An 18,324-nucleotide genomic window follows, 5' to 3' on the forward strand; every position below is an offset into this window, starting at 1 on the left:
ATAGTCATAAAAACACTTTGTTTAAGTTTGGAAAATATCACATTTTGGGTTAAAACATCAATTTTCAGTGGCACAAAAGATGTTGGAGAAGCAGGGAACGGTTGGTGGCACAAACACTGCTGGGAAAAGCTGTGAAGGGTCAGTAAAAACACTTGTAAACACCACTGGAAACTGAAACTAGCTGCAGGAAGTGTGTATATTTTCAGAAAAACATGAATTTGGAGCAATGGGCATTTATTTTTGAGATAACAGGCTTTTGGTACAATGGGACATTTATTGGACAATTGGGCTTCAGTATTTTGGGGCTTTGGAACGATGGCAGGGCGCTGTCCTCCCTGACTGAGCTGTAATGTTAGCTAGTTCAGAGGTGAGCCAGCAGTAAATACACACTTCCTTCCGCACGTTTAAACGGTTGGCAAGTGTAGTTGGAAAGAAAATATTTCCTACATGAAACTGCTCATAACGAGGTCTGTGGATTATTTTGAGCAACTTTAGGCACCACAAGCCGAGGGCCATCTAGTTCCATTATATTGGAGAGAAGGCAGACACAACACTTGGCAACTCTCCCTAAAACAATCTAGATTGATAAATAGCGCTACAATTAAAGGACGAATATGTATTTTTGATTTTGTAGGTAAACTATCCCTTTAAAATCTGTATTATTTATGAAAAACAAGAAATTATACAGCATTTGTCAGAGTGAAAAGTCTAAATCACATGATTTCTTGCATTCTCTGTGGCTTAATGTGATGACTGTAACTACAGCGCTAGAACTTCATAAACTGCGAGCACTTCCAGAAGACGACGTCTGAATGTGGCAGCTTTACAAGGGACATTAAGAGGCACTTACTTTGCCTGCAGCACACTGCATAATTAGTTCCCCTTGAGGTCCACTTTTGGCTTTTGTGCTCCTATTTACCCACATCTGTTTGCAACTAGTTGACCCATATTGCACATGGCTGTGGAATGTCCAGGAAAACTGTTTGTGACTGCAATCTGAGGCCCTATTTTTGACCTCCACTCCCACAAAAAATGTGTTTTCTGAATCTCTATCTCTGAAGCAAAATGAAATAAGACTTTGAGGAAAAAGCTTTCTGCTGAAGTTTCTTGTGTACTCACTCATGGTCATATGATCTGCTGTAGTGGAGATCAAAGCCAGTGGTATTGATACACAGCACATATCACTATAAATAACAGTCAAGATACTGTGCATATGCTAACAGCTGACAGCTGACCTTTTTCCATTCCACACATCCACAAGTGGGAATCATCAGCGGAGCCACATTTAACTGCAGCTGGCAGCGTCAAGATGCAAAGATTAGGAGCACTAATGAATATTAGCCAACGTGCAGCCGCTGGGTGTTTAGATGCAGTTCAACCCCATTGATTTCCCTGTTGGGTGAAGACAACTTTATCCCTGTGGCAAGTCCCCGGCTTATCTCCCCCGACTGCAAGGCAGCTGACAGACAGACCGGGTGTTTTCTGGCCCTGTTTCAGGATGATTCAAGCCTGGCAGGTGTGAGCGGGATACCTGACCGAGACGAAACACACAGGGGCAGCAAAGAGCAGGAGTGTGTGGACAAAGATGCCCAGCTGTGAGGGGGGGGTGGCCACATAGAGGGGAATTTTCAAGCCAGCACAATTAGCATAAAGCCCAGTGTGTTGGATTATCACAGAGAGCAGGTGGCTGTGGAAGACAAGGAGAGAGTAAGTGAGAGGAAGAGGGGAGGAAGGTGGCAGATGGCTGCAGAATCGAATGTGTCCAGGAGGAAAGAGACGCGAATATGACAGAGGAGAGACTCCTAGGAGGGAGATACAACTCTGCTAGAACTTGGAGAGATTCATTTCAATCTCACATCGCAGAGCCGTACCCACAAAGCACTAATAGCTGTAGAAAATGAGCTGATTTCGAACATGTTCTCACTGATTCACCATTGCACCTCTGAGAGAGGAAATTACTTTGACACAGTGAAGCAAGCATTCGCAGAGAGCGCTGCAGTGGATGTGTCTGTACAAGCACCAAACGTCAATAATTTACAGGGAGAATAAACAGCATCGCTGCGACTTGAGTTATTTTCTAGATCTATCATCCGAGACTCTGATGATGACTGGATAATAAACTGATGAATAAACAGGAACCTGGGAAACTTTCTGCCGGTGAGTGTGTTTGGATTACTGAGACAAAGACGGAGGTGCACACTCAGAAGTAAGAAAAGAAAAGATTCTCTGTGATCTTTATGGATTAAACAGAGATTAATTTCTTCAAAGCCCAGCTCAGGGCAGACCCCGTGCACAAGGCCAGCTGCCGCAGTAATTCATCCCATTTATCTCCAACTCAAACAAAAAAAAAGAAAAGACTTGGGGCCATGCAAAGTGGCAACGCCCTTATCAATGGAGTCAAACAAAAATACACAATGAGCTGCAGGTCATCATTATTTCTGACTTACTGTCCTCCAATCAGAGGGGGTGTCACAGCTGGGGGGACACCGGTTGGACACCACTATGCTAATCCATTAGCCACCTGCTTCGAGTGAGGAGGAGTTCACGCCTGATTAAATTTTGCCTCCCTCAACAAAACAGAAGAGTCTGACTTTAATATCAAGAAAATACACAAAAAAACACCTGATTCGTGCTGTATTATTCTTTTACCTCCATTCGCCTCATGGTTTTATTGTTCCTCCATTTCCAACCTTATTTTATTTAAATGATGCTTTTTAGTGAAATTGTGTCTTGGTTATCATCTTAAATATCTTGTTTTCTTGTTTGGCGGAGAGGTTTTCACGAGCCCCCTGGGTTAGACTATGATCATAATGACTGCGCAAATGATCTCAAATTTAAGTTGTATTACATTTTCTCCAATGATCAGAGGTAATGAAACTAAATTACCTCAAGTAGGATGCTAAAATCATTTTCTACATTTGCTTCTATTTTCGGGTACTTAGTTTTCTGTGCCTCAAGACATTGTCCTTGCTATCTGCTTTTGTTGTACTCTGCACTCAGCAGATCTACTCCAGGAATTACTGTTCAACCCTCTCCTTTGAATTTAAAGGTCCAGTGTGTACGATTTAAGGGCATATATTGGCAGAAATGGAATATGATATCATAAGCATGTGTCCTTTATTGTATAAAACGCTGAAAATAATGATCATTATGTTTTTATTACCGTCGAATGAGCTGTTAATATCTACATAGACAGCGGGTCCTGGTGTACGAAGATTGCCATGTTGCACTGTTTTGTTACTATAGTGGCCCAGAACGGACAAACAAAACACTGGCTCTAAATATCAGGGCTTCTGGACAGCTGGTTGATATGTGCTTGTCCGAACAAATTCTCATCTGTCAAATGACCACTGGTGTTACTTTCATAAGGCCATGTGTCCACCAAAGTGTTTCTCTACCTAAATGGAAAAGGCAGTTGTTGTCCAGCATTTTATTTGTCCCCTGTGATGTTTGGTCTCTGTGTTATTTGTCCCACCCCTTGTCTACTGTGATTAGACGTCTGGTGACAGTGACGAGTTTTAACCAAAGTTATCAGAATCAGTTTCAGACTTATTTTACTACGTCTTCAAAATAAATACTCAGTTCATGGCTGAATTAAGCTTCAGACAGGAATAATTTCACCGGAGTAGATTTTTTTTCTCCCATCATCCCATTGATTGGTTGAAGAGGAGGTTGACTAAGATTTTCTTTGGTTGAATACAGTCCTGCTACACAGGGACGCGGTAGTTAGCAGCCCGAGTCTCGGAAAAAACTTTTTTTTCTTCCTTTTTTTAAAAAACTTGTTTTGTTTTGTTTTGTTTTTTTAACATGAAACTGCATATTTAGTGTTTGTCGTGATTTAAATGTCTGGATCATAAATTATTAGAGAAAAAGGTAAGCGCACATCAGGTGGTGCTGGGCTAGCGGCCTGTGACCGACATTTCAGACAGCGTCAGGAAAACTAAGGTTTGTAAAGTGAAACTGCTTTATTCAATGTTTTTACCAGTTTTAATCACCTGGTCTGTTTGTTTTGAAGAGGAAGAGACCTCTGCAGATTATTTGGCTCCCATTAAAAACCTCTGATGGGAATTCTTACCAGGAGAAGTCCCAGCTATCTGCAATCCTCACCACTACATGCCACTTTATCCTGCTAAATCCTACACACTGGACCTTTAAATCAAAGTACAATAAGAGAGACTATGGTGCAGCTGTCCAGGCGCTCTCACTTTACCAGCATGTGTGTTCATATTTAATGCCGCTGCATCAAAGCATGAGCATTGTGTGAAGCTGCTTTCCTGAAGTCCTCATAACATTTCTGTAGCGCTAGATGTGGAATGGACTGCGTGCAAATCGAGCATCGTTTGGCCCAGATATAATTCTGTTCCCTTTGAGTCACCTCTGGTTTAACAAGATCCCAGTGGTTTCATTTCACTACACACCCTCACTCCTCACACCTTCACAGATGTGCACAGCCTCTAGAATCCTTCTAGCTGTTTATAAATAAGGCAAACTGTATAGAGAGCAGAACTAGCTCTTGTTTACGAGCCTTTGTTCAACATGTATTTTTGCAAAGATTGCTCCTTTTATTGCTTTCTCTGTTGGAAATTTCTGAGCTACAGGCTTCTACCACTATACTTGATATTTAATCATATCAACATAGATGAAACAATAATGACTTTGTTTGCATTCAACAGCTCCAGCCGCCATAACTTAGATTCACAGAAGGTGTGTCTGTTAAAAGCTAAGAAATAATCACGAGGTTCTTTGTGGTGTTGATGGCTGTGAACAGAGACTTGCATTTACAGCTGTATAGCACCTGACTGTCTGATCTATACTAATCATACACAGTTCATTTCTAAGACGCCAAATATTACATCAATGACGCATTTCTATCAATGGTGCATTTTCGTCGTCTCCTCGAGCGGTAATCAATTTGATCTTGTGAGCTAATACATCTGATTTGCACACTATAGCGAGTGTTCCTGGTGAGTGGCGTACCGTGATCTAAGATGATGAGCTGGGCGCTGGACTGGATGTTGCCTGCGTCATTTTCTGCGAGGCACTGATAGAAACCCTCGTCCGACTTGACCAGACCCAGGACCTGCAGGTTGTGCTCCTTCTACAAAACAGGAAGGAAGAAAATAGTTGGTAATAGATAACAATTTTGGCATTTTTAAATAATTTAAAACATTTTACTTTGACACTGAGATTAAGCAAAATCATGCATATACTGCTGATAGGAAAGCATCTTTAGTGCAGAAAAGGGAAAAAGGTGCAACTTGAAGGTTTAGTTTGGATTTTTTGAAGTGGGTTTGTATAAAGTACTTGTCCATCGTCAGTGTATCACAAACAGTAGATGTTTGTCAGCATGTCACAGATTCAGAGAAGCATGAAGGAGTCCAACACGGAAGCTAATGTACTGCTGTGTTGGGGGCAACAACAAAATGGATTTTAACCACATAAAAAGCCTGACCTTAAAAAAATGCTACAATGCTACATTTGAAACATTTTTACTGCATCGTCAGATGGTAATTTCTGATGGGGAAGCCATTAATGGCCTCCGTTTCCATCTCTCGTCAAAGCCACCAGACTCCATTGACAAAAACAGTAATTTTAGTTGCTAATCACAGGAGCTGCTGCACCATCGCTGCCTCAATCAGTGAGTTAGTTTGTTACTGTGTGACTTTGGTCCGAACTAACTCTTTTAAACGCCAAAGTCACATATAACACAAAGAAATTAAATGTTTGAGGCAGCTGTACACCAACAGCTGCTGTGTTCAGTGATGTTAAATCACTGTTTTTCTCGAGTCTGGCTTGAAAGAGAGTGATATAATGGCTCTATTTTCTTGTTAGAAATCACTGTTTGACATCAAAGTAGAGCGTCGACAATAGATACTAAATAGAGCTTACACTTAAACTGATATTGATTTTTTTAAGTGGCTAAAATAGGTTTTGTTGCTGGCCCTCATCAACAGCGGTAGACTGCTTAGCTTCCATGTTGGACTCCAAACTGACTTCTACTGTACTCAATACACTGACGATGGAAAAGTACCCCATACAAGCCCACTTCAAAAAATCTGAGCTATCCCACTGAGTGACAAATTAACGTACAATTATTTTGAAGTAATCACTGGGGATGACAGCATCTCCATTCTTGACCCATTTGACGGTGGGAGCTGGCGACCCCGAAACCTCGCACTCAAAGATGATGTCCATAGACTCGTAGGCGTAAATGTTGTCTGGCCGCTTCACAAACTGAGGAGGAACTGTGAAAGAAAGATGAGAAAGAGGAGTCAGGCACATCAAAAATAAAACATTGCATTGAATTTGGTGTGACTAACTTAATACTTCACAAAAAAGGAGCAAATAAGAGATGACTGAAGAAAATGTGTCATCTTTTCTTCATGAAATTCAGGAACCAATTTGTCAAATCTAACCAGGCACATCAAAGTCCAGCCTTCAGTCTCTGCCAGGAAATGAACAAGTGATGCCATGCCTCCCCTCCAACTGCCAAATTGCCAGTTAAGGGAGGGTGGAAAGAACAACAAACAATATAATCTAACAACAACTTATCCAATTATTTTCTGCACCCTTTCACAAAACGGCGACCTTTTCAGCAGATGGCAGCACTTGGAATATTTGATAAAAAGGTTCAGTAACCTATGGTCTTATTTATTCAAAAACAACAGCTCCTTTGGTACCAGTGCAGTGTGTTAGCATGCTACACTAGCTAAGCCGAGCACTTGCAGATCTGCCCTCGTCCTGGTAATGAGGGCCAGAAAGGAGTTATTTGATCTGCTGGGGTGATACAGCGCCTCATCAATCTGTCCTGGAACAAGGTCACCGGGAGCGCAGGGCCCAGGCCTCGTCCTCTCTCTATAATTGGACTGCATGTGTATGTGAGGAGAGACAGAGTAAGACAGACTGTGCGTGTGTGAGTGTGTGTGTTTGCGTGCACAAGTGCCTTTGCTGCCTCTGTGCATTCTCCGATAAGCAGCGACCTCGCTGACCACAGTTTAAATGACTGTATTGTAAGTGTGTCGCAGTGTGTCAAGCTTCGCCATCAGCCTCCTGGGCTCTGTGATAGCCAGTTATTAGCATCTATTTTGTGGTTATTCACATGGGCTGATTGGATATTAGAAGCAGTGGGTGGACGGGGTCCTTTTTTTTTTGGCTTTATTCAGAAGAGGAGCAGGTTGTGAGGTCAAGTCGCCTGCATATGCTTGATGTAGCTGCAGCTAATTTACAGTTGCATGAAATTGCTAGTTAACAAATTGGCCTTCACTCTGCTGGGACACATCTTTAATAGAAAGAAAATTAAGACTCTCAAATTACAGTTATTTGTAATTAAATCTACAAAAGAAACAATTGCCTTTGTGCACACTTCTACACCAACAATAGCTTAAAAAACAAGAGGCAGTGCAGCTACAGACACTGTGGGCAATATGACATGTTTGTATTTTCCTGACCTTAAAATGCACTTTGTCCATCTGTTTGGTATTTTTACATAGCACATAGAACAAACGTGGGAAGAGAGGCTCAACTTGAGAGAAGATGCACACAAAGAGAAAGCACATTCCCAAAGTATGCTTTGTCTGTATCTTCCTCTAAAAATACTGGGAGCAGCACGTGTGTGTATCCTCTCTTTTTTCCTAACTTTCCTTAGCTTTAGTATGCAGTTTTAATTTCAAAATATGTTTTTAATTTTTTTTCTTTAAGTTATTCACTGAATTCCTCTCATGTTTTAGAATGAAATCAAGCTAATTTGCTCAGGTTTCAAAGGGTTAATTGGAATCTCCAGGTATTATATATGCATCATTTGAACTTCTTTGTCTTCATGTGCCGCTGAGCAGCTTTCATAGGAATGAATGGGGCTCTGACTCAAATGCTGTTTCCAGCTCTCTTTACATATTCGGGGGTGCAAGTGACACACATGATGACTCTCCTTTCACTATTGCCCTCCGAGCGCTATTTTTATCCCCACAGGTTTACCTCCTTAATGACAGCTTCAAATTCATGCCTGTCACTCAGATTGTAAAAATGTATTCTGGGTAATAAATCTCCTACTTAAACTTAACAGTCGAAAATACAATTCTCCTCACAAATGAAACATGTCTCACAGTGCAGAGGTATCCCAGGGTTGGGTTTCCCCTCAGGTTTGATGTAACAGAATAAAAAAAACCTTGCAGTGTTTCAAACTAAAGCCCGCCGTATAGTATCTTTTTTTTTTTCTGTGACTTCCAAATGCCAGTTTTCCAACCACTCGATATAGCAGAACAAGTCAAACAACTGAACAGCGCCAGAGAATATAGAAACCTTCCCTTCGCCTCGTTTAATGAGCGTCTAGACTTTTCTGTACTGTGGCGAATATTGACGACCGGATGGAAATGAGGATGGTGATGCTTGTGGACTGGATCACTGTATGATTGTCAAGACAGCCATCGCCCTGCTGTGTGTGTGCGTGTGTGTCTCTGTGTGCGTGTAGCGGTGTTCCCTGCAGAGGGATGTGTGAGCTGAGAATAATGTGTTTCACAGTGTGGTGTCCCCTGGATATTTGCCTCTAGTAGCTGTGCAGCAGAGGCAGGTGGAATCCTTGGTTTACTTTGGTGTGTCAGGGACACACCGTTAAGACACCAGTGAGTCATTGTTTGTGCGTGTGTGTGTGTGTGTGTGTGTGTGTGTGTGTGTGTGTGTGTGTGTGTGTCGGGCTATGAATGAATTTTAAAAGGATACTTGTTTCGCCCCGTTATTACTGGTGCTATATGCTATACATAATTGTGTTTACTTCCTTCCCGCGGGCAATATGTGGATGGGTGGATTTTCTTGTGTTTTGCTGTTTGGAATACAAGTGTGTGTGTGTGTGTGTGTGTGTGTGCAAGTGGCTGCTTATGTATGCGGACATATGTTTCTGTACGTCCAGGCTGTCTCAATCTGTGCACATTTTATATATTCATACAGCTTTTTGCATTACACTGCAATTCTTATGTACATATATATATATATTTTGTGTGTGTGTGTGTGTGTGCGTGTGTGTGTGTGTGTGTGTGTATGTGTGTGCACGCCCCCCTAGTGAGGTTTGCTGGTGACAGGTTTTGATGGTGACTGGTACCCAGCGGCTCTCTTTATCTCTCACTCCGTTTCAGTCTCTCATTTTTCCCCTGACTCTTAATCTTCCTATAACTCCCTGTTTATCTCTCCATCTCCAGCCTCCCCTCCCTCTCTCTCCCTCCCTCCCTCTCTCTCTCTCTCCATCTGAGCAGACATGCACCATTTTCTCTAAATGGAGTTCAGACATTTGGAACCTATTGGACTGAGCAATGAGTAGAAATGCCTAAATATACCAATAAGGCTCAGGCGGTGGGGGTAGAGGAAGCTTTCAGGACTCAACAGAGGGTGACGTGTGTGTCAGGGTAATTGTGTGTGTGTGTGTGTGTGTGTGTGTGTGTGTGTGTGTGTGTGTGTGTGTGTGTGTGTGTGTGATTCTGTGGTGGGTGATTCTCAATGCAACATTTCTTTTGACCTTCTTTAATTGGCTGTTTACAGCATGAAACATGCATATGCAAAGGTGGAGTTAGTCACATTTGCAAAATGATGTGGAGAAAAGCTGCAAACACCACCTGTTCTTTGAAGCACCACAGATTATGTGAATAATCCAACTTCTTCCTAGAAATAAGTGATTCATAACCCTAACCCTGAAGAAACCAGTGTTTTTTTTAAACCACTGGTAGTGCAGTAAGGCACCCCAGTCATCTGAAGAAAGTATTTGCATTGTACATTTCTGCAAACCAAAAATATGTTACACTTGAACATACCACACATATCATATCAGCATTTTTAAAGTGACAAAGTATATGGGTGGATTTTGCTATCTGGAGTTGGCGGGAATGGCGGATCATGTGACACGTAGGCCAGACACCTGTCAAGTTAAACCCACTACCACTGTTCGAGACCGACAAACAACAAAAACGGTTGTTTTTTGCAGTATTTCCAATGGGGTTTGTGACTCAACCTGTGTGTTTTCTAAGCAAACCTGGTTGTTTTTTAGTCGCACATCACAACATTTCCCAGCAACATTCGTGACCAGGACCTGGGTGTTTTGTCAGTGAACGTGAGTGTTTTTCAGACACAGAATGTGGTTTGTTTTTTTCACCAATCTGTCCCTGCTTTTCCAGCTGCTTTTGTGGTGCCAAACGTGGTGTTTTAAGTCAGCACATGATCTTTTTCCTAAACATAACCAAAGGGGTTTTGTGCCTTAACCTAACCTCACCTTTACTGCAGTGTTGCTGAGATACAAAGATTCAATGAATCTGCTCCATAATAATGTTCAAATGAAACATACAATGAAAACATTCTTTTACGATGACTGGGGATGAGTAAAGCAATGTTTTCATTTTATATGCAAACAAAAGGAATTTAATTTTCAACAAAAAAAGGGTTAAAGAAACAAAAATAAATAATAGGTAAGAAATGTTCAAAATTTCATTAAACAATGTATACAGTTTTGCAGGAAAAAAATTTAAATCCTAATAGCTAACTATAAGTAAAATTGTATTTGTATATGACAAAATGTCCATGTTATTGCCTTTAAGGGTTAAAGACAGTCTGTTTAGCACATATTTTTTAAGATATCTAACATATCCTTGCATGGCATTTGCTTGATGATTTTTTAAAAGTACAAAGATGGGATTCTTTGTAATGAAATGTGCTCCATTAATAAGTTTGCCTTGTCTTGCATATTTGCTTGATGGACAGGTGTCTCAGCCTGTCACACTCTGCAACGCTTTATCTGTTCACGTTTCTCATCATCTCTCCCCCGGCTGCAGCCTTTCCCCAAATTTGGAGTTTTTGGATCCAGTAAGTGACAGAGATGGTGACGACTGATTAATCCAAGTCCAGGACTAAAAATATGTCTCTTCATAAACATGTGAATGACGTCACATGTCCCTTGTTTTCCTTCACTCTCCAGTTCACAGACACACACGCTCAGCTCTAAAGCTGGAGTGTGTCCAAGCAGGCTGACTTAAATTGGAACATAAAAACCACCCCCTAATGAAAGAGAAATCCAACAGAGACTGAAAAACAACAAAGGAAAGGCAGATACGCAAAAGAGGGAGAAAAAAAACAACATCGAAACAAGTATAAAGGAGGGCGAATAGCCGAAAGAAGTCTGATGGCAGTTCTTTGGGGCCGGTATTATCTCTCTAGCCTGTAGCTTAGTAAAAGCAGCTTTAATGCAGACTTACACTGACTCCAGTGAACTACTAAAAGAGGGCCACAAAAAGGTCATGTGTGTGTCTGACTGTGAGCTTGTTAAAACAAGACCCCATAGGATTCCTAAAGGGATTCTGGGCAGATTACTTTACTTAAAGCCTCACTGGTAGCTAGGAATACACTGAAAGGAGACATTCTGAGGGGAAAAAAGCCCAGCCTCTATCTACTGATACAAATGGTGACATATCAAAGTGAAAAAGCTGGGAAAAAAAGGAGCTGTAGCAGTCGGTGTACTATTGCTAGGATGAGTCAAAATCTTTAAATTCTCCGACATTTGGGCTACAGCAGTCATTTATCAAGGCCTAATGTGAGACTGTTAAAGCTGCAAAAAGACATTTTTCTATTTTGTAAGCTTGGCCGAAGTCCAGTCAGCTTCATAAAGTTAAACAATAGCTCTTGGGCAGTCAGGGTTTACTCCGAGGGCAAGTGGAACTCGGACTGCGCTAATTACCCGTCCTGCTCTTCCAAAGATAACAGCTTTACTCTTAATCCCGGCCAAAACAAACAGCTTCAGCAGTAAGGCAAGAAAGATGCTCGGTATTTGCTTTCCTAGCCATCGAGGAGAGCATAACGTCCTGATAGAGGCAGACTCATTGAGAGGGAGCTCAGTCTCTGGATGCTTTCAGTTGACTCACTCTGATGGTTTCAAAATGACTGGAATTGATTGAAAGCAGAGGCCTGAGATTGTCCGTGAAATGCTGAAACAAAGAGCACTTGTATGGTTTGGTTACGGCACATAGAGGCGTTGAAGGCGAAGCTTCCTCTGCACGGTGCTTTTATCAAAGATCAATTTTCTGTAGAATAGAGCTCTAAAGCAGATTGTTAAGACTCAAACTCCTGTAGGAAGCGTATTGAAAACACGACAAAAAAAAAACCAATTGCTTTGACCATTAAAGGGACAGATTTTTGAAGTGGGGCTGTATCAGATACTAAGATACTTACAGTCGGCATCAAAATGTGATATGAACCTCTGTGAACCCCAGGAGCTCGGCTCCTGCCAGCTACTGTATGTAATACACTGACTATGCGTAGTATCTAATACAGCCCCACTTCAAAAATCCTTAACTATCCCTTTAAACTGTATATTATGTACAGTGTATTTAATTATAACATGTATTCATTATTATCAAGTATAACAAGAGCATCCCTGGGAGTCTGGTGCATCGATCACTGGATGACATGCACGTCATGACAATATTCTCGTTAAAGAAAACTCCTTTATTTCTAAACTGGTACAACAGACTCACAGTTGTTTGCCTCCAGCGACTAGTCAAGTTAAAGTTTAGATCCATGTCCGTCCAGACTCATATGAATCTATGACAGCAGACAATACTTCAAATATGGATGCTGCTGTAAAGGAACTAAAAATTCTTAATTGTAGATGCTTCACACACATCTTCAACCTATATGATAAGGACAGTTTCAATGTGGGCACCAAAGATTCGAATCACCTATTCAGTATCCAGACAAATGTTTCACCTTCTGTTCCTGAGTTATGATACTGAGTAATGGCCAGAAAAGTGTTTTTGTAGAACATTATGATGCCACAGTGAGGTTGATTTTTGATTTTTTGGACATAAAATGTTACCACTTCATCATATTTTCCTAATGGGGATTGGTGCCAACTTTTTCATGCATGGATGACTCAGTGAGTTCATTTTACAGTTGGACAGGCTGAGTAACGCCTGTCAGACGCTGCTGCCCACTCAAACACCTGGTAAGGTGGGCCGAGCTGGACTGTGTCCCCCGCAGCAGATGCAGCAACATGGGACCTACCAACACAACGTCTCTGCGAGAGCACAGGCTCAATAAAACACACAGTAAAACACTACTTGCATGTTCTTTGTGTCATGCCCATTTGAAATAAATAGAAAACAAATGCAGAAACAAGACAGGGTGGAGAAGGAAATCAGACACCTCCACACGCCCCACTGGGTGAGACAATACCCCCTGTGAAAAAAGGGAAAAGGTGTGTGTGCCTGTGGGTGCTGTTTCTTGTCAGATTAGTGGTCTTTTAATAGCTAGATGGAAAGTTTCTTTTTATTACAGCCAGAATGTAGCTGCTCTGTGACACTGACGGGAGGGCAGGAAGATGATGTGCTAAAGTAAAAATATCCACAAGATCTTATCAGATCTCTAATTATTCCATGCATCATAAAAAAACTATTTCACCATTGTGGGAAAAAATGCTTTGGGCACAGTTAAAAAAAAAAAAAAACACAGCATTTTCAACATGCTTTGATTTTTGTCAAGTTAACCCTCTAAAACCCGAGCATATTGGTTTGACTTCTTTCTAAAACATGGAAAGAAGAATAAATGACCCAAAAGATATAAAGCAGAAAAAGAAAAAAAACATGAGGAACAAAAATGTGTAATAAAGAAATTAATAAATAGAAAAAGAAATAAAACAAACAAAAACATGGAAAAGTAATTAAAAAAACAGGGCAACAAAACTTGGAAAAAAGTGCTTAAACATTGTAATAATTCTGAGACATACAAAAATTATGATTATTCTTAACATTTTTCCCCTAGCTTATTTTATTTGTTTCCCAGACAATTTCCCTAGTTTTTTTAATTTCAAAATCTACAAATTTCTTGCAATGGGTTCAACAGTTCTTAGCAAGTTTGTTATTGCTTTTTTCCCCATGTTTCTTTAAGAAATTGGACCAACTTGTTCGGGGTTACACTGTTTAAATAGTTGTGAAAGATGTCTGACAACAGCAAAACAAAAGTGATATAATTTAGGGTTTCAAAAGTTAAAGTTAGGTGTTTACTGAGTATGTAGATATGATATACAACCAAAGTCTTACTTTTTCTTGCAACAAGACAGTAAAGAAGAAGGTACAACTGTGAGCTGAAATGTAGCATATCCAGGGTTTCATGTCTGTCTATTTTTGCTCTTCTCTATAACAAGGCAACAACGCTCCTCCTGTCTGCCTGTGGTTATAAATCCTCAGCTCATAGGAGAGACATGGAACTTTTACAGAGGGCAGGGATTTCCTGCATGTGAGTGCTGCACATGGAAAGAACAATTAAGTTGATGACACGATAGCATGGGGCCGTGATAGATGAGGGCCACTCACTCAGAGCCCCATAAAAGTGGGAACATACATGTTAGTGGAGAGACTATTTCAGTCCTTTAAACACACACACACACACACACACACACACACACACACACACACACACAGAGAGAGTCCAGGTCTGGGAGGTGCCCCTGTCATGGAAGACCATAATCAGAAGCTGCTCCCTCCTTTGGCCTCATTTATCCTGTTTCCAGCTCTAATAGAGGGTGAGATGTCACTGCAAAGTCACACTAAACAGAGAACAAACATACTGTAATAATCACAAAATCCTCCATGTGATACAAGAGGAAGGATGACTTAAATGTTACCGTAACATATATATATATTTTTTTTAAGAGTCTGACATTTTTCAAAACTGCCTGGAGTTCCATTGTCTTAAAAGAAAAACTTTAACTTCAACACAATGCCAGATTGTGTTTGTGTCTACGCAAATACCGGCTGTAATCCTCTTTATCTCTCTGGCACTTAGATAATATTTAATAAAAAAGATACGGCACACGCTGCTCTGGGATACCTATTGCTTATTTCTGACAGCCGCTGACATTATCTTTACTGAGGCTGTTTGTACATCATTTCATATTGCAAATAGGTTTCCCTGTTCATTCTGTTGTTTTGTCCATAAAAGCTTTGCAGCCGAATGTTTAAGATTTTTGAGAACATGGAAAACGGTCAGTTAAGCAACATATTGCTATTGTTTGCTACAAAGCTCTGCAGGCTGTTCTCATGCACTGTTTGTATTTATACCTATGAAAATTAGTGCATCAGAATTCATATTTAATTAGCGTAATCAAGGCTGCAGTCGTGACGAATGTGCTAAAGGGAGTAAAGAACAAAACATAGAAAGTGAACATTGCTATGAGGATGCAGGTTGGGGCAGTGGATGGGTCAAACAAACACAGGACTTTCCCCAAAAGATTGGTGTTTGTGCTCAACCCTATGTCAAGTATGTAACTTGACGATGCCCAACCAGTTTTCCTTTCCTAAAGATAACCTACCAAAATTTACTTTCCTAAACAAACCATGACTCTTTTCTTAAACCAAACGTAACCAGCAGGGGTGTCTATTCTTTAAATGTCATATGAACCGTAGTGCGGATATGTTAAGTTCTGCCCAGGTGAAATCTTATCTGAAAGAGGCTTGCAGCCCCACTTTTCTGTCCAGACCATAAAAACAGAATGAGAAGAGAACAGACATTGAACTGTTTGCCATGGTCATTCAGCTAGTTAAAAAAAAAAAAGTCGATTGTTATTAGTTATTATGGTGACAACCCACATCAATGGAGCCATAAAGTGCATCACCCCTCTGTAGTTTAACTCCGTTTTGTCCTACCATACACACTGAGCAGGCAGCTTTTTTTTTGTCTGTCCCTTGTTGATGCTCATTATGTAGTCTTGGCCAGTAATCAACAAAGAAAGTGCAGAAAAGATAACTCTCCATTCTTCACACTACTCCACTGCTCACTTGGTTGTTACTTCAAAACCTCACCTCAGTGAGATGGCGACTTGCTGCAAATCCGTTTGTGTGAAAGTTAGCCTGCTACAAAGCAACAGTCACAATTCTTAGCAGTGGAAATGGTGCACAGAAAAGTTCAGTGCTTTGAATGGGAATGTCCCATCTACTCTCATTCTACTTACATGGTCCAGACTTCATATTTTACTTATGTTATATTCTATCTTATTAACTTGGGCTGCCTTATATCCTTATAAAGTTAAATGTGATGTCTTGTGTGATTTTCTCTAAATCTTTTTTACATACTCAAAATACAAAGTTGGGGGGATCCTGTGACCCAAGGTTTTTTAGTGGCTGGCCTTGGTACTGGATAATCCACACGGTGCAGTTTAAGACTGTTGTAACTAGTATTAACTTGATTATTTAAGAGATCTGAGTGGATCGTAACTTAATGATTCACATTACATTTTCAGAAACATCCATGTACTTTTACTACTAAATCGAATTTTTTAGGGCATTGTAAATCTACAAATTAAACAACTTTGTTCTAACAAATATTACATAATGTAGAAGTCACCAAAGTGTATTGACTGAAAAAAGAAAGTTAAGAAGTATTCTAGGTGAAGAGTAGCAACCAAGGAGACTTAAGTTAACTGAGGAGTCACTGAGGGAGGTTTGACATTTGAATAATGGTTCAATCTGCAGGTAGTGAATGCATACAGGTGTGTAGAGTAAGTGCATAATTGACCTTGTGTGAGATCATTATGTATGCATCCTTGTGTGTATCTGTGTGTGTGTGTGTGTGTGTGTGTGTGTGTGTGTGCGCACCTGCTGCAGCCCCCATGCATCTCTCCCTCTACAGATGAGCACCAGCTGCATCACAAACCCCCAAGCTATCTCCAGGCGAAACCTAACAATGTTTCACCGTATCAAATCCCCAGCTGACTCTCTGCATCTTTCCTCAGCACAAACTGTCCAGTGTTTATGAAAAGCCACTCGCTATAAACACACAATTTCTCCTTGTTACTGCAGCAAAACAGGCCCTGAGGTGTTTTCAGAAGCAGTCAATCATAGAAAAAAACGTTGTTTTGATGTTGGTATAGATTTATGCCACACTGATTTGTACGAGCCTCTTTTACAAGCGAAACAACTTCTTGAGGGAATCAATTGACCTTTCAAGTGTCACTTCTGTTGTCAAGGGAGCAAATCAATGGCACAATCTGGTTTCTTCATGAATCTGGATGAAGCAAATGCAATTAGGCCTGTGAGTCAACGGCACGGGATCTAATCGAATGGTTTTATTGTATTACAATGACTGATGTCTTTCAACAATATTCTGAGAGCGCTGACCAATCCTCCGCAGTCCTGTCACATTAAAGGTGACGGCTGGCAGGGGTCGGGTCAGAGACATGAGGGATTTCAGCGAGAATTTGGTGGACAAGACTTGAAGACTGAAAACGAGTGAAGTCAGATGTCCTCCTGTGACCTGATCCGATTTTCCATTACTGTCTCCTTTAATCACAGTGAGCGACGGGACATGATGAAAGAGTGGTGGAGGGGGTGATGGAGAGATGAAGGGATTTGGGGGAAGAAAGAGATGGGAGTCATGGCACGATGTGTCCGCGTGTGAAATGCAATGAACCCGGGAATGAGCCTCGGGGTGTTTCCCCCATTCTAAAGTTATTTCACACCAAATCCTGTTGACCTGCTTCACCTGGGAAAAGTGTACAAGCACACATGACGAGTTTGTGTTCATGTGTAATTTTCCTCACCAACACGAAGTCTGGCAACAATAATTACAAAGCGATTACAGTGGGTGTGTCTGAAACTGTGTGTGAAACATGATTTTAAATGAGTAAGTAAGACTTTTCTCACCATTTTCTGATGCACAGATGTTAATATTTATGTATATTTATGTTCTAAGTTGGTACATCTGTGAATAGTGATGTAGCTCCACATTACTTTGGACTTCTACAGTTGGAAGATGTGATTGTCTTTAACTTCTGAACCACCAACATCAACAACTTAAATTTAATTCCTATGAGATTCAACCATAAAGTGACCTGCTCAGTTTTAGCACCTCCACAAATAACAAAATTAGAGATGTCATTTTCCTTTTAAGCATAGTTAAAAAATAAACAGGTTCCTACCGCTTAAGGCAGGTTAGAGTCAAGACTTAAGACTTTTAATGCCATTTATAATTAAAATGAAAGTAAAATTAGAGACAAAAAAAAACCGGAACCAACATTATGTTGGGTTAAGGAAACATTTGTTTAAGATGTAACAGAAATCATTACTTTTTTGGTAAACACCTTGTGTTTGGCAGTGTGTTTCCTTGGTGATTTTTTTGTTTCTCACTCTACCTCGTTTCCAAACTGAGTTTGAAAAACTTTTCTGCATAAAGTACACTGAGCCTCAAATTTATTGCCTTGTACTGGTTTCAGCCACAAAATCATGGTTATAGAGCCAGTTTTCATTGAATTTTCCTTTCCGCACATTATCCAGGGCACAGTGAAAGCTATCTAGCAGGCAGTGGATC

At 40.6% G+C, this 18,324-nt stretch overlaps 1 protein-coding gene across 8 annotated transcripts in view; it reads right to left on the reverse strand.

Moving 5' to 3' along the window:
* neo1a (neogenin 1a) overlaps positions 1 to 18,324 on the reverse strand; it is a 216,606-nt gene that overhangs the window by 59,704 nt on the left and 138,578 nt on the right. For all 8 annotated transcript variants that reach the window (XM_042491097.1, XM_042491123.1, XM_042491083.1 and 5 more), the window contains exons 6-7: positions 6,091 to 6,245; positions 4,978 to 5,098 (exon numbers count right to left, since the gene is read on the reverse strand). In XM_042491097.1, coding sequence (XP_042347031.1) covers positions 4,978 to 5,098; positions 6,091 to 6,245 — 276 coding nt within the window. The remainder of the gene's footprint in view (positions 1 to 4,977; positions 5,099 to 6,090; positions 6,246 to 18,324) is intronic.

Source organism: Plectropomus leopardus, chromosome 1 (assembly GCF_008729295.1).
Source record: "Plectropomus leopardus isolate mb chromosome 1, YSFRI_Pleo_2.0, whole genome shotgun sequence".
Classification (NCBI taxonomy): domain Eukaryota; kingdom Metazoa; phylum Chordata; class Actinopteri; order Perciformes; family Serranidae; genus Plectropomus; species Plectropomus leopardus.